We start from the raw sequence: 17,476 nt of genomic DNA on the forward strand, positions 1-17,476 counted from the left end.
CTTAGAACATGTCTAATAGCCTGTCTGGCAGCTTCGCATTGACAATTATGCTCTGAATGCACTGTTGTGCCTAACATACTTGCTTTTCCAAGACCACCTTTATAAATTCTCTATATTATTTCTGTTGTTATTCTTTTTAATCTGTTTATTTACTAATTTGTCTTATTATTATTTCTATTATTACTCACACTACACGTGCAATTTAAGAATGTCAAAGCTGACATACATGGAAAGAGAAAAAAGGGACAGAAAGAAAAAACAAAGGGGGAAAAAGGAGGAAATGTTATAGGACAGAGCAGGATTGGAAAGCGCAATCGGCTGGCAACTGCTACAACTGTAAGGAAAACCATCAATAACATAAACAAAAAATAAATAAATTTCGTTGTGTTCTGTGTGAGTGTCTGTGTATCTGTCTTTGTCCACAGACGGACTTCATAATGAGGGTGAGTTGACACAATAACGGTCCTCCGGGGGCCAGAGGCAGACCCAGGAGACCCGGGCCATCCCCAGCCCCCCAGAGTACTAAAGACCTTTCTTTCATACTCTATGAAAATAAATAAATTTGAAAGTGGAGACTGCCATTACTTACACGTACTTGAGCACTCAGTTACAGGGTGGTAAGTGTAGTAACTATGGGAGACAGCTATTCGAACATGATCCAGTGTGTCAGCCTGAGGTTAAGACTGAGTAAAGGAACATACCTGAGGATACTGGCGTGTATTCTGACGAACCCAACTCAGCAGAATCTTCTCACTGTTAGTCTGCTGTAGGCCCTCCATCACATCCTTCATCACATCCTTAACCTGCACACAGGAATACAAAACAAGGCTGGTACAAAAACTTAGTTAAGATGCATAAACCTTTAGCACCCTACCCTATAACCCTCACCACTACCTTTCCTGGATATTTTGGACATTGGTGGGGTTTTTCCTAAGTCACTAGGCTAACAACAATGTGACTGGACTAACATTATTCAGTTAATAGGCTTGAGGGTCCTGCGCAGTATCTTAGCTGTTCCCAGGACTGCGCTCTTCTGGACAGAGATCTCCGATGTTGTTCCCGGGATCTGCTGGAGCCACTCGCCTAGCTTGGGAGTCACCGCACCTAGTGCTCCGATTACCACGGGGACCACCGTTACCTTCACCCTCCACATCCTCTCGAGCTCTTCTCTGAGCCCTTGGTATTTCTCCAGCTTCTCGTGTTCCTTCTTCCTGATATTGCTGTCATTCGGAACCGCTACATCGATCACTACGGCCGTCTTCTTCTGTTTGTCTACCACCACTATGTCCGGTTGGTTAGCCACCACCATTTTGTCCGTCTGTATCTGGAAGTCCCACAGGATCTTAGCTCGGTCATTCTCCACCACCCTTGGGGGCATCTCCCATTTTGACCTCGGGACTTCCAGGTTATACTCGGCACAGATGTTCCTGTACACTATGCCGGCCACTTGGTTATGGCGTTCCATGTATGCCTTGCCTGCTAGCATCTTGCACCCTGCTGTTATGTGCTGGATTGTCTCTGGGGCATCTTTACACAGCCTGCACCTGGGGTCTTGCCTGGTGTGATAGACCCCAGCCTCTATGGATCTTGTGCTCAGAGCTTGTTCTTGTGCTGCCATGATTAGTGCCTCTGTGCTGTCTTTCAGTCCAGCTTTGTCCAGCCACTGGTAGGATTTCTGGATATCAGCCCCCTCCTCTATCTGCCGGTGGTACATACCGTGCAGGGCCCTGTCCTTCCATGATGGTTCCTTCTCTTACACCTCTTTCTTGGGTTTCTGCTGCCTAAGGTATTCACTCGGTCAGTTGGGGCCATCCTCCTTCCGCTTAGCGTACAGCCTCAGGGTGCTGACTTGTGGTGAAACCCCCCATGCATGCTCAGGAGCTTCCTTGTCTCAATGACAGTGGCTTCTATCTCCTCCTTTGGCCAGCTTATCATTCCAGCAGGGTACCTGATCACAGGCAGGGCGTACGTGTTGATAGCCAGGATCTTGTTCTTACTGTTCAGCTGACTCCTCAGGACTTGCCTGACCCTCTGCAGGTACTTGGTGGTTGCAACTTTCAATGGTTCCCATTTGCCTGTGGCATCCCCAGGTCGGTCCACTAGTAGCTGGTGTGTTGAGACTCGACTAGTACTATGGTGTTATTACAATTCACAGTAAATACTAATAACTTTGTTCTTGTCAAGGGAACCCTCTAGCAGAGCTTTAAAGCTGAATTTGCCACTCAAAAGACCCTTTATCCATTTTTGTTTACCATCCACAGCATTACTGATGCCTTGCTGTCAGACACCCTGAACTATGGGTGTCTGACAGCAAGTGTGTATGCATTACTTGCACATCAAAAACAACTAGAGGTGTTACAAGGAAGTTGTGTTAATTGTGTTAACTTTGAAGGCAGTAAGTTACACAGAAAAATATTACTGACAATCAGATCCAGAAAGACACACCAGAAAAAGATCCACATAAATAAAACGTGATTTTTTGCTTCCAAAAGGCCTGTCTGAATTCCTTGCCTTTCCACAGAAAATGTATATATACATACAACTGAGAGTTCAGGGAGCCTGCACAGCTCTGTTTTGTTGCATCAAATTCTTTTCCTCAGAGCAGTTCAGTATGAAAACTCATCATCAAGGTCAAGGTGAAAAGAAAAAAAAGAACACTTAGACCAATAAGAAGCAACCTCAGACAACAAAAGGCAACAAAAAGTAAAGTTAAACTAAATGGAGGCAGCTTTAAAGTATCAATGTAATAGTGTCTTCAAATGTTGACAAATCCAGGGGAGGATGTACACGTACGAGCATACACTAACACATACCTGCCAGTGGAGAATGATGCTCCAGATGAGCCCAAGAATGAGTTTGTGATTCCCATCGACAATGTCCGCTGCCCCAATATTCACTAATTCCACCTGGAGATGGGATGCGGGAAGCACACAAATCACAAATGATTTCCACAATTTTAGGAAGGTCGTCTTACCTACTCTCACCTCCATTGTGGTGGTGACTCTTTAAAATGAAGCCATGTTTTCTTGTGAACTTAAACTTGCACGTAACAAAATCAGTCCTAGTATTTAAATGTGGGCATTAATTACACATAGTAGTGTGGTTATGATCAGACATCACAGATGGCACAGACATTGCACTATTACAACAGGGAGGGATGACTCTTGGTTATCTGATTACAGATGGATACGAGTAAACTACTAGTTGCCATGCAAAACTAATAAAAAGGATCTGTTGTGTGTCAGTTTTGTGTGATCCAGCCATTATTACGCTGGAATTTTTTCCTTTCTTTTTCCTTTTATGTTTTGTTTCTTCATAGTGATTTTCAACAACAAAAAGATGAGAGCTGGAGTAAATCTGTGGATCTGCAAAATTGTTGTGTGTCCATCCATCCTCTTCTGCTTATCCTAATCGGGGTGGCTAGAGCCTAAGGCAAGAGGCGGTCTACACCCTGTACAGGTCAGCAGCCTGTCGCATGGCTAACACAGAGAGACAGACAACCATTGCCACTCACATTCACACCTATGGGCAACAGGCACCAACTGACCTAAACGCACTAAATGCATGTCTTTGGAGGAAGCCGGAGTACCCGCACAGAATGCATGCAAACACCGCACAGGAAGGCCACGGCCAGATGGTGGGGTTGAACTCAGGAACTTCTTGCTGCAAGGCCACAATGGCAACCACAATGCCAACCACCACACTGCCGTGCTGTTTCCTATATGTTAATCACTATTAAAAGTGCTGACTTTCATCTTTATTTGTATCATCCTTTAATAAAATAGAAAAATTATTATATATTATCACATATTCTTTCTATACATTAATAAGGTAACTGAAGATGGGGAAATAACTATTTTTTAAAAATGTCCAGAAAAAACACATTGCCTATGTTATTGAGTGAAGCAAAATAGTACTTGGTGGAGAAACATTTGTTGGCAAGCACAGCAGTAAGATGTTCCTCGTAGGTCACTTGGCCCACTCCTCTTTACAAAAACGCTCTAAATCCTTTAGGTTTATTGGCTGCCACTTGACAACTCGGAGCTCCAACTCCTATAACAGATTGCAGATTGGATTAAGGTGTAAAGACGGGCTAGGCCGCTCCATGACCTTAATCTGCTGCTTTTTTTTAAACCGTTGTCCTGTACCCTTAGCAGATGACTCCACCTGCATGTTTGATTGTAAGGATGCTGGTATTTGTGTCATACCCAGCATTTCTCCTCTTCCAAACATGGCAGTTGATGCCAAAATTTTGGTTTTATTTGACCACGGCGCTCTCTCCCATGCCTTCTCTGAATCATTTACACTGGCTAACATAAGATGGATCTGTATATGTGTCATCTTGAGCGGGGAGACCTTACAGGTGATAGATTTCAATCCGTTAACAGTCACACAGTCATAATACAATATTTAAAAAGAGCTCACTCTTAAACAGTAGCAGTATTAATCCATATAACACTCAGCAGTTTCATTGATTTCAGTCTGCTGATTGTAAAGTTAGATTTATTTAATGTAATTGACGCAAGAAAACCAATATAATTATGTACATTTACATCTTTATAGCAGTGCATACTCACATTGTTCTTCTGTAAGATCTGCAGAGCTCGGTTGACATTGTTTAGCGAGTGAACGCGCGTGAATCCCCTTTCCAACTTCACCTATGTGTATGTGCGTGCGCACACACACACACACACACACACACACACACACACACACACACACACACACACACACACACACAGAATGATTGTTTCTAAAACGGGTGATGAAAATTTCAAATGGTTACACCTTCTGAGAAGCTGCAAGAATCACTGATGAGCAGAGTGGGAAAAATACATGTTTTCAGTGTTAGGAGTAATAAATGGTCCTTTTTCAGTAGATATTAAAATCAAAACTACAGTCGGGATTAGGCGCTCTCCTGCACCGTCTACAGTGGGATCAGTGGCTCGGCAACAAGTTTGTGCCAAACAGAAATAATGGGCAGAGTGCTCTCCAACGTCATCTACACGTGGATTTTACCTATTATTTGGTTATGTTTAGATACTAATTTGATTGCACTGGTTTTGATATTTGTTGGGTTATCATCCAGTCGCCCTTCATCTTCTAATATATATTCTTCCTCGATGTGAATCACATTTTAAAAAGCTAGATGTTTTCAGGATTCCAAGGTGACAACTTCTAGGTGATTTGAGATTTCATATTCATTTCATATTATGTGTCTTGCTTTCTCTTTATACTGAGATAGATGATTATACGGTTTCAATGATTGAAGTTAAGCTAAACACTATCTAGCTGTCTATGGTTTTATTCTCACTGAATGAATAGCACCTGCTATCATATGGCAAGAAGAACATTGTGCAGCTAACAGTGAACAGTAAGTGACTCTAGCCACAACAAGGTTAGAATTTAATATGTTATTTATATCTTATATTTAATATGTTATTCTGTTTTGGTCTTTTGTTTTTTTTAAACAACTATTTATTTATTACTTTTTAAAAATTCTGTTTCTTTTCGTCCGGGGCCGTGTGTACATCATTTCGTTCCACTTCATGTAAACATGCGATGCGAATGACAATAAAGCTCCTTGAATCCTGATATGGTGCTGTGTGGTTTGAATGACCTGTTCCCAATAAGTCATAATCCTGAACATGATCACCACATTGAAATTTTAACTGGCCCACTGACTCATTTATAAAGCTTTAATGGTGTCCATAGTTGTGTACACTGTCAGGTTTTAAAAACTGAACTTAAAATGGACATATTATGTCGTTTCTTAGTTTAGTTATATGTGCAGTGTTACAGTGATGGATGTTTATACAGTGGATGCTTACATAACTGACATTTCCAATAAAAGCCCAGGCATCAAACTGCTACAATGCTTCACTTCTGACTGTATTTTTCTACTCTTGCATTTGTGTCCCAGTTCTATCCTTGACATGTACTAATACAGCTATTCAAAAAACAGCACTGTACAATGTAGAGTGTTGAAAAGAGCCAGTACATCGTCACAATGCAAGCACACTATATGTGTATATGTTCATACCAGCTCATGTCCTGTTAGTCCCTCCAGCAGCTCTAGCAGGCGTCGCCCATCACACAGGTCTGAGAACAGGTCCTCCACAGGTGGCTTCCCTGTCTAAAGCACAAATACATCAAATGAAAATAAGAATGTGGATTTGTGGCAGAGTGTGGTCTCCAGCTCCCCTGCAGAGGAGTGTGGTGTGCTGTGGGTTTGGGGGCAGTGCCACGGTGGCTGGCAGGGCAGGTGGGATGTATTGACTAATTATGCCTTTCATGTTTTTTCATGTTTTTAGGAGCGTGCTGGGACTGGAGAGAGGACATCTGAAAAGCTACAAGCGTGAATTAGAGCTGGAAACAAAAATAAAACATTCACCTGCCCTTCAACAATGTGTGGTCTAGGCGTGTCACAGCAAGAATAACAACTTACATTTTCAAACTATGTACATTCCCAGTAGTATTTTCCTACTTTATACATTATTTCAAAAAAGAATCATTACATTGATAACTTCTAAAGATTATATTTCTGAGAAAAAAGTCAGAATTCTGAATGAATGAATGAGCCTTTATTTGTCCGTTGCAGTTGCCTGAGATTACAGATTTCTGAGATTAATATCAGAAAAAAGTCAGAATTCTGACATTTTTCTGAGAATTCTGGAAAAGAAAAAAAAGACGAGCCCCCCCCCCCAAAGTGGCCCTAATCCTTTGCGTATTTGTCTGATGAGGAGCATGTGTTCTAAAAAAATCATGCACCACTAAATGCAATAGTGTGCAAACAGTGTGCAAACCATTAAATTATTCCCTGGAGGACCAGGAGTGACAAAATAGCATATTTAATTATTTCATTTTGTCACTTTTGGCCCTCCATAGACCTACTTGCTCAGAGGGCATAAGTATATAACCACTTCATTTGTGTTTATTCTACATACTAGCTGCTACTAGGCAAGTAATGATTTACTCTTTTCATGTTTGGTCAAAAGGAGGACCTGAAAATGGTGGACACTAATGCTAACAAAACTCTGCTCTTTAGAAGTAAATGCTAATGGACAATTGTCATGATGTTGACCTAATAAGAGATAGAGGTTTATTTATTTCCATTATTCCAGAGAGTACTTACATGAGCCTCTTTCCTAAATGTCAGTTTACTGAGCCAATTTCGGCACACATTAATATGCGTCAGTTGCTAGGGTTACATTTATTCACAGTACCACATTCATCTCTTGAGCGCAACACAGTCATAACTGTAACTGTGTCATTAATGACCCTCTGCACAGAGTCAACCTAAAGTGTGAAGCACTAACCACAGACTCCTCTGAAGACGCTGGCACAGGACATTCAATGGGCACAAAACAAATCAGATGCTGTCCGAGCACAACACAAACTTCAAATTTCTGTGTTACAGAATGAACTGGCACATCTCAAACATACTGTATCATATATCACTGTATCTCTCTGCATTTCTTGGGGCAGATCATCTATGTGGGAGAACAGTATCCCTTCTTACATATGGCAAGTGCCACTTGGCAAACATTTAAAATAGAAAGGAAACAGTTGAGGTGAAGATGCAGAAAGTGACACAATCATGGCCAAAAATGTGATCCTGAACTTGTAAAGTATATATAATGTACACTGTACTGTCACGTCTGGCGAAGCAGACGGCGTGGAGTGGATGAGAATGAGGACCCAAGTACAGACAAACAAATGAATGAGAAGGTTTCAACCGAAGAATGAGCCTTTATTGGCCGCTGTACCAAAACACAAAAGGAATCAGAAAGGGAACTAACAAAACCTAAACTGGGAGCAGCTAAACTAAAGAACACCGGAAACATGGGAAAATGTGACAAAAACCTTAGAACCGGGAACGAGGAACCGGAGACACGAAAACGCAGACGAAACACTGGGGAAGACTCACAGGAGAAAATGCAGACACATATATACATGAAGAAATGAGGAAATGGCAGACAGGCAGGGAACACAGCTGACGCTAATCAGATGAGACAAAACCGGGAGGAAGCAAAAAAGAGCACATTGACATAGGACACAGACTTTCAAAGTAAAACAGGAAACACACGACAGCCACAGAGGCACGGAGCTGATACTGAACAGAGGGAACACTGAGTACAGGGACAGGAGTGGCATGAGACACAAATGACTGGGGAACAAGAAGACAGAACTAAACCTACACTAAACACGAGGGGCACAGGACCAAAACCTAAGAAATCACAAACCAAGAAGAACTGGAGAGCTAGAAATACAAAACAGAAACCAAAACACAAGCAGTCAAAAACCATGAGAAATCAAGATCAATAATAATATAAAAGTCAAAACACTGGGTTACCAACACAGGACCGTGACAGTTTCCCTATTTAGCAATGCAACATTTGTACATAACCATTTATTTTAGAGTGGCATTTCATGTCCCTATTCTTTATTAAAAAAAAGAAAAAAGACAAAAATCTTAGAAGTATCTCAAAAGCAATGATAGCAGGAAGCTACATCTTTACTTTCTACAATAAAGGGATGATCGTCTGGTTCTGCCGGAGGTTTCTTCCTGTTAAAAGGGAGTTTTTCCTCCCCACCGTCGCCAAAGAGCTTGCTCATAGGGGGTCATATGGTTGTTGGGTTTTTCTCTATATGAATCATTGTAGGGTCTACCTTACAATATAAAGCGCCTTGAGGCGACTGTAGTTGTGACTTGGCGCTGTGTAAATAAAATTGAATTGAAAAAAAATTATTGAATCGTGGTGCTAGTGTGTTATAATAGTGAACAGAGTGTGAACTGTGTAGCTTCATACTGAAAAATTGCACAATGATACCTGAGCTGATGTTTGCTCTTTGCACAGCACAGGGGACACGGTGTAATTACAAATCAGCAGAAAAGGACTTCCAGAGAGCAAACTTAGAGAAGCACAGGAGGTGTCAAGGGTGTAACAAAAGCAGTTCAGCAGCTAATCTCTAATCAGCCAGTCACGTGGCAGCAAGCCGCTGCTTTTACACATGTGAGTGAGAGTGAGAGAAAGAACGACCGCTGGCTGAACTGCACAGGTTGATATCAACAGAGACAGAGTGTGTTGTAATTCATGCACTTATCTTTTAATAAGAAAATCAAACAGGCCTTCATCATTTTTTTATTAGAAATTGTGTTTGTTGCATTAATTGTTTGAATCATTGTTACTCTAACCACTTACTCACGCTCTGCAGCCAGAAACTGACGAAACTATTTCTACTGTTAATTAAATTAAAGTGTGAAAGCCTAAAAAAATAACAGGTGAACTATTTGTTAACGATTTGTGTGACTTTTTTTCCCCTGAGACTTGTGCTGTAATTATCTCAAACAAACCGCACAGGTTCACACAGGATCTAATATAACCAATCATGCCCTAAGAAAAGGTTTAGACAGTCACGATGGGGCCCATGTTAAAGTGAACCTGGCACCCTGGGCCATGCTGCCATAGATTTTGGTCATGGGTAACTGTTAGCTAACTAGCCGTGACATTAGTTTTAGCTTGGGTATTTGACACATTCAGTCCAAAAAGCAGTGTGTTCGTGCTCAGTGTGCCCCAGTGTCAGAACTACAGATGACTGTTAGTTCATCTCTGTCCTCAAAAACACAGCACTGTTACTGTGTTTTAATGGCATAAAACACAAGCCACCTTCAGTACCTTTGTGCTTATTTACTACACTCACTTAAAATCCATTCCAGATTACACTTGACAAAGATAGAAGCACTACTTTTATGTTTTATTGTGTAGTTAGTTAGTTATCAGTAGCTTATGTTTCATGTGACTCACATTTAATTCTATTACTGCCCTACACACACTTCTGCGCCTGCATTTCTAGTTCTCAGGGAAAGATTTTCCACATCTTAAAATACATTTCATTACAAACATTTACTTCCACGGACACATTTCCAGGTTCCTGTCTTTTTATATTGCTGCTCTCGGTATCAGACCATCTCCGACCATCATTGGGCTTGCTAATGTAAAAAACTAATTATTATTAGAAATTGATACTAAAAATTACTCATCTGCGTATTTACTAGATTTTAGACACCGACGTTTTTACATGCTTGTACATGTCTATAACCGATGATGTAACAGTTGTTTCACAATAGCTCACACACTTTGAGACCAACTTTCTAGTCTGCTTAGTTATTTGTCACCGTTACTACACTAACCGTATGGCTCCCTCCTCAGACTGTCCCTCGAGTGTCACTCTGCTTGCTCATCAGCTGATGAGCAAGCAGAGTGACACATTCATCACACTTCCCTGGGTGTGTTTCCCAGTGTTCTCTGTTTTTTGGACTTTTTAGTCTTTATTGTATCGTGTTTTGAGAAATGGATTCTTGATTTGTGTCTGGATTTATATGTGATTATAATTTAGTTCTTTGTCTTGTCTGTGTCTCATGTGTTTGTATTTTCTTCCAGCATCTAGTTTGTGTGTCTTGAATCTGGGTTGCATGTTTCCTGTCTTATTTTGAGAGTCCTTGTCTCGTGTGCATTGCATTCAGTTTTGCTTCCCCTAGTCTCATTATGTCTAATTTGCTATAGCTGTGTTCCCATGTGTCTCTACTTCTTCTTCACCTTTCACCAAACTCTAACAACTTTGTGACCAAACACCTTCCTGCTTACCCACCCTTTACTGCCTTCCAAGCTACAGTCCTTGTGCTCCTTTACTCCCTTCTGTTTCACCTGCTCAGCCTGCACTCTGCTGCACCTCAATTCACCGACCCTTCTTTCACCGCCAAAGACCTAGTTTTAAATAGTAAAACAAATGTAAACATAGGAAAGAATTCCCTCTCCCCGCACATTATTTTTGGACATGTAAAATTTAACATCTGACATCAGGAAGTTTCTCTTGTTCACTGGATGGTACTACCACAGATACTAGGAACAAATGTGGGAAACACATTAGAAAAGGTATTCACTCCTTATAACTTTGTGTTGTATGTAACTATGATCCACAACATTAGATTCAAAACACTTTACTAATTCTAGAGGGGAAATCACTTTTTTTTTTTCTTTTTTTTTTTTTTTTTTACAGGTGTTGTTTTAATACTGAAAGCTAGAAAATATAAAGTCTTTAGCCCTGCCCATTGATCAATAATGTAATTTTACTGGAACATACAATTGCACCAGGTAGAATAAAAGAATATAGGCAGAAAGACAAATTTGGATGGAGAAGAGGGTTTGAACCAGGTTTTGGGTCAAGCGTAGTACCCTAACCTCTGGTCCTTACTGGAATAAATGGACTGTTTTATAAACTTTTCACAATTGTGCAGAACAAATGGGGGTCCATTGTTTTTTTTACAACTATTATATACGGGGTGGGCCATTTATATGGATACACCGTAATAACATGGGAATGATTGGTGATATTAAAGTCCTGTTTGTGGCACATTAGTATATGTGAGGGGGCAAACTCCTCAAGATGGGTGGTGACCATGGTGGCCATTTAGAAGTAGGCCATCTTGGATACAACTTCTGTTTTTTCAATAGGAAGAGGGCCATGTGACACATCAAACTTATTGGTAATGTCACAAGAAAAACAATGGTGTGCTTGGTTTCAACGTAACTTTATTCTTTCATGAGTTATTTACAAGTTTCTCTTTGTTCACAGCCATTGACATGTCGAAGAGGTTAACACGTGAGGAGCGGATCGAAATTGTGTTGATATCTGGTGAACGCAGTAACCGGGTCATTGCAGCAGATTTCAATGCAAGACACCCTACGAGACCACCCATCTCCCATGCTAGTCAGCAAACTGCTTGCTAAGTTTCGTGAAACTGGTTCAGTGTTGGATTTGCCAAAATGTGGACGCAAGAAAACTGTCACTAATGAAGAAACATCAGTGGCTGTCCTAGCTTCATTCAGCAAGAGCCCACAGCGTAGCACTCGCCGCATGTCACTGGAGAGTGGCATTAGTCCAACATCCCTTCGGCGGATATTAGCTACTCACAAATGGCACCCTTACGAACTCCAGCTGCTGCAGCATCTCAGCGAGGATGACCCAGATCGGCGCACAGAATTTGCAGAATGGGCAAAACAAAAATCAGTTCCCGCAGAAGATTTTGTTCAGTGATGAGGCAAACTTTTATGTGATGGTGAAGTTAACAAACAAAACCACCGCTATTGGTCTGACACTAACCCACATTGGATGGATCCCTCCAAGACTGTTGGACCAACAAAAGTGATGGTTTGGTGTGGTATATGGGGTACAACGATAGTGGGTCCATTCTTCATCAATGGAAACCTCAAGGCCACTGGATATTTGAAATGGCTACATGATGATGTGTTTCCCTCTTTGTGCACTGAAGCTGGCACGTTCCCTGAGTTTTTCCAGCAAGATGGTGCACCACCACATTATGGGTGCAGGTCCAAGCATTCCTACATGAATAGTTTCCTGGAAAGTGGATTGGTCGTCGTGGGCCAGTTGAATGGTCTCCCGATCTGACCCCCTTGGACTTTTATCTTTGGGGTCATCTGAAGGCAATTGTCTCTGGTGTGAAGATACGAGATGTGCAGCACCTGAAACTACGGATACTGGATGCCTGTGCTGGCATTTCTCCTGTGGTGTTGCTATCAGTGTGTGAAGAGTGGGAGAAGAGGGTTGCATTGACAATCCAACACAATGGGCAGCACATTGCACACATTTTATAAGTGGTCAGAAACTTGTAAATAACTCATGAAAGAATAAAGTTACGTTGAAACCAAGCACACCATTGTTGTTCTTGTGATATTACCAATAAGTTTGATGTGTCACATGGCCCTCTTCCTATTGGAAAAACAGTTGTATCCAAGATGGCCGACTTCTAAATGGCCACCATGGTCACCACCCATCTTGAGGAGTTTGCCCCCTCACATATACTAATGTGCCACAAACAGGACTTTAATATCACCAACCATTCCCATGTTATTACGGTGTATCCATATAAATGTCCCACCCTGTAGATTAAGTGTCATAGATAAAAAATTATAACTTCATATATGCTTAATTCAAATTAAATTTTAACCCAGTATTTCCATTCAAAAGGTGAGATAAGTCAAGCTGTCCTTAGTGTGGAGGGCACAGAATGAGAGAATCATCTTTCTGTGTCTGCAAAGTCTGATTTTGAAGCGACTACATCCACACACAAGAGGAACGAGTCAGCAATGTTTAGCATTCTGCTCACATTCCTGTAGAGGTCATTGCTATCAGTGTTTACTGAAGATGAAAACGCATTTGTGTGTGTGATATGATCAGATCTGACCTCCACCCACCACTTATGCACGTGGGACATGGTGTGGGAAATATGCTGTGGGACATGACTGTCTGTTCCTCCCTGGCTTTGTGTCAGTGCTCGTGTTTTTATGAATGCAAACCGCAGCTTGTGTTGAAGAAGATAAAAAGAGATACGATAAAACAAATCAGGCCAGAATATGGTGTAGAAGCAGCCTGTGATTTCACACCCATTTGTCAGCAGATGTAGAACAGGCTGCCCTTCACATTACCCCAAGAAGTCTATTACCCAAAGGTCTATTTATTTATTTATTTATTTATTTATTTTTTTGACAATATTGTCAAAAATCCAACTACACTGTAACAGCATAATATTTTTATCATTATAAATACATTATTATACTACATTTATAACAAATTAGCAAAGAACACCATAAATCTGTAACAATGGAATTAGGGTAGATTACAGCAGAACAGGAAGAGCATATGGGAGAAGGATGCAACACATAACAATAATGTTCAGTTGCTAGGGGATCTAAGAGCAGACCCCCGCAGCCTCCCTGAATAGGATCCAGGAACCATCACACTGGAAGACATCCAGGAAAGAGTGTCAAGCACTTGACTTGGACAGCACCACTTCGGTTTGCTTCGCTTTCGTTGTCATCTCTCCCTTTTTACCACAACGGACCGATGCAGCATCTGACTCAATGCAATCATCGCCCAATTTGTCTGTTAGTCTCCTGTTCTCTTCTCTCCTGACTCATAAACTAGACCCCAAAGCACCTGAACTTCTCCACCTGGGGTAGTAACTTGTCCCTGACCCAAAGTAGGCACTCCACCTTTTTTGACAGAGGACCATGGTCTCTGACTTGAAGGTGCTGATTCTTCTTTGTGCCCCTTCACAACTGGCTGCTAGAAGTCACCACCTAATGAAGCCAACAGAACCAGATCATCTGCAGAAGAAGAATCTGAGGCCACCAAAGTGGAAGCCTTCCAACACCTGGCTATGCCAAGAAATACTGTCAATGAAAACCATGAAGCATATACTCACTTCTTCTTTCCACATTGGATCAGAAGCCTCTGTCTCACCCTATCCCTGCATCCTCCTCTCTCACCAACTAGTCTGCATAGTCTACTTTGTCTTGTATGTCCCCTATACTTCCTATTCAATCCAAACTATTTCAATCTTCCCTATCTATCTTTGTGTCCAAAATATTTCAACAAATATTTCTATATTTTTCTGATACACTCATAATCTTATCTGTTCTACTCAGTCCAATGAAAACCACAAACTATAGCAGGTCTTACTACCTTGTTATAAACCAGCCATCCCAAAGTACTGTGGCCCACTTAAAAAACAATCTCATGGGCCCCACTCAGTCTTCTTTTATAATTAAAATACATGATAAAGGTCATTTTCTTAAAACATTTTTATAAAAATTTGACATATACAGTATAAACGTGGATGTAGCCACTGTAGACACCAATTAGTTTTGCAAACAGGATGTTGATGCTTCAATTTGATGCGTTAATTTATAAGCTAATCTTAGCAAGCTGCATTCATAACCTGTATTGTGTTTTTAAATACTATTTATTCATATTTTAAACATTTTTGATACATTTTATGAATCAATTATGTTTTAAATGTAGCATTTATTCAATTCCAATTTTTATCACAATCACAGAATTATTGATAGATGTATGTGATTAATTATGCATTTCTAATGTAAATCAATTTATATAATTATTATTATTTTTTATGCATGCACTCCCTACCATTCATAAAGCTTTACCTCATAGCAAGCCACAAAATAAGTCAGCTAAGAAAGTGCTTCAAAAGGCTACAGCAGCACATAGAGAGTAAAGAGATCCACTCCACATCAACTCCAAGGACTGGATCACGTCTCACAGACTGTGACAGGGATAGCTGTCAATCAGTGCACCAACACCCCTAACTCAATTATTGGGATGAGCTGTAGATAGATAGATAAATAAATACATGTTAAATGACAATGGATTAGTTTTTTATAGGGCTTTTCAACTTTACCAGAGCACTCAAAGCACTTTATACAACTTGCCTTATTCACCCATTAGCCGGAGCTGTTTGTCAGCCCTGTGACAGACTGGTCACCTGTCAAGGATGTACCTTGGCTTTCACTCACAGTTCCTGGGATGGAGTACTGTGACCTTGAACTGGATAAGTGGAAGAAGATGGATGGATGGAGTAAGTTGATCTGTGACACATTTTCTCCTTCTAGTTAGCTCTGACTCAGACAAATTACCAGTCCCAGGAGTATAAGGCCACGTGTCTATAAGCTGGCTTTCCAGCTTGGGTTGTCTAGGAGACCTTCTAAAGTACTTACTACTATATGTAAATAAATAGTATTCATCATTCTTATTGGTAGTCACTACACATTGAGAAAAGTTGATCTCAGGTCCTGCCCACTTCCCATGCTTATATAATAAACAACTAATGGTAAATGGTAAATGGCCTGCATTTGTATAGCGCTTTTCTAGTCCATAGGACCCCAAAGCGCTTTACACTACATTCAGTCATTCACCCATCCACACACACATTCACACACTGGCGATGGCAAGCTACATTGTAGCCACAGCTGCCCTGGGGCGCACTGACAGAGGCGAGGCTGCCGGACACAGGCGCCACCGGGCCCTCTGACCACCACCAGTAGGCAAACATGGGGTTAGTATCTTGCCCAAGGATATTTGGATGCAGCCAGGAGGCAGCCTGGGATCGAACCACCGACCTTCTGATTAGTGGCTGACCTGCTCTGCCACCTGAGCTACAGCCACCCCGTAAATGGAGATATAAATAAATAAATTGTCATTGCTAAAAATGGAGAGGAACTACCAGACCCCCGTCATCAACGAGTGCCCAGTGGAGAGAGTGGACAGCTTCAAATACCTCGGAGTTCACATCACGCAGGACCTGTCATGGTCCTGTCACATCAACACCGTGGTGAAAAAGGCCCGTCAGCGTCTCTACCACCTCAGACGCTTGAGAGACTTCCAACTGCCCTCCAAGGTGCTCAGGAACTTTTACTCCTGCACCATAGAGAGCATCCTGACGGGAAACATCTTAACCTGGTTCGGGAACAGCACCATGCAGGACAGACGAGCTCTACAGAGGGTTGTGCGGTCAGCTGAGCGCACCATCCGCTCCGAGCTCCCTGACCTGCACTCGATCTACAGCAGGCGGTGCTGGACCAAGGCCAGGAAGATCGTGAAGGACTTCAGCCATCCCAACAACAGACTGTTCTCTCTGCTGAGGTCAGGAAAGCGATTCCGCTCCCTGAAGACCAACACAGAGAGACTGAGGAGGAGCTTCTTCCCGCAGGCGATACGGTCTCTCAATCACACCACCACACAGTACTGACCCACACATATGGTTCTTACACACACACTGGACTTTCTGGACATTTGTTTACACTAGTGGCCACTGCACAACTACAACTACTGCGTGGTCATCCAATCAAATCACTCTATCACAAGTCACTTAAATAAATCACTTTTAGTCATATTTGCACTGCACAGGACACTTAAATATGTGGATTGCACAACCCTGGACATTACATTTCTTTCATTACCATTTATTACACGTACAGCTGCTCTTATTGTCCTATATTTTTATATATTGTTCTTATTGTTCTATATTTCTTCATATATTCTTATATATTTTCTATATTGTGTATTTTGTTGTACAGTTATTTTATTTTTAACTTTAATTTTTATATTTTATTCTATTCTTTCCTAGTTAAATTTACCCTTTATTTTAATTTTCATATTTATTTTCTATCCTATTCATAGTCTTTTATTTTAGCTCACGAGCAGCTGTCTAAGCATTTTACTGCATATTGTACTGTGTATGACTGTGTATGTTACAAATAAAATTTGAATTTGAAATGGAAGCATCAGAAGAGTAAATGCATATGAAGTAATTTACAGATATGGTGCAAACAAGAAAGTATAAAAAAACCTATTCAGTTTCCTGTTGGTGACTGATCCTCATATTCATGCAGTGCTTCTTTTTATGGTTTGCTTAGCAGCAAATCACACTTAAATCAGACATGATAGTGCTTCACTGCCAGTTCTTTCTATTCGTACCAAATCTCTTTGCAATACTCTCTTTCCTGGTTTTCTCTAATTTCTCCTCCTGTAATCTAGTTTGCTCCACCTACTGTCTCACTACTCAGTAACTATTAGAATGTGTGTGTGTGTGTGT

The 17,476-nt window shown here is 41.1% G+C and overlaps 1 protein-coding gene across 4 annotated transcripts in view; it reads right to left on the reverse strand.

The window, feature by feature from the left end:
* The window catches only part of dmd (dystrophin), a 308,778-nt gene that overhangs the window by 206,991 nt on the left and 84,311 nt on the right, over positions 1–17,476 (reverse strand). For all 4 annotated transcript variants that reach the window (XM_080877233.1, XM_080877231.1, XM_080877230.1 and 1 more), the window contains exons 3-6: positions 6,044–6,136; positions 4,578–4,658; positions 2,814–2,906; positions 702–803 (exon numbers count right to left, since the gene is read on the reverse strand). In XM_080877233.1, coding sequence (XP_080733359.1) covers positions 702–803; positions 2,814–2,906; positions 4,578–4,658; positions 6,044–6,136 — 369 coding nt within the window. The remainder of the gene's footprint in view (positions 1–701; positions 804–2,813; positions 2,907–4,577; positions 4,659–6,043; positions 6,137–17,476) is intronic.

Source organism: Rhamphochromis sp. 'chilingali', assembly GCF_963969265.1.
Source record: "Rhamphochromis sp. 'chilingali' genome assembly, chromosome: 3".
Classification (NCBI taxonomy): Eukaryota; Metazoa; Chordata; class Actinopteri; order Cichliformes; family Cichlidae; genus Rhamphochromis; species Rhamphochromis sp. 'chilingali'.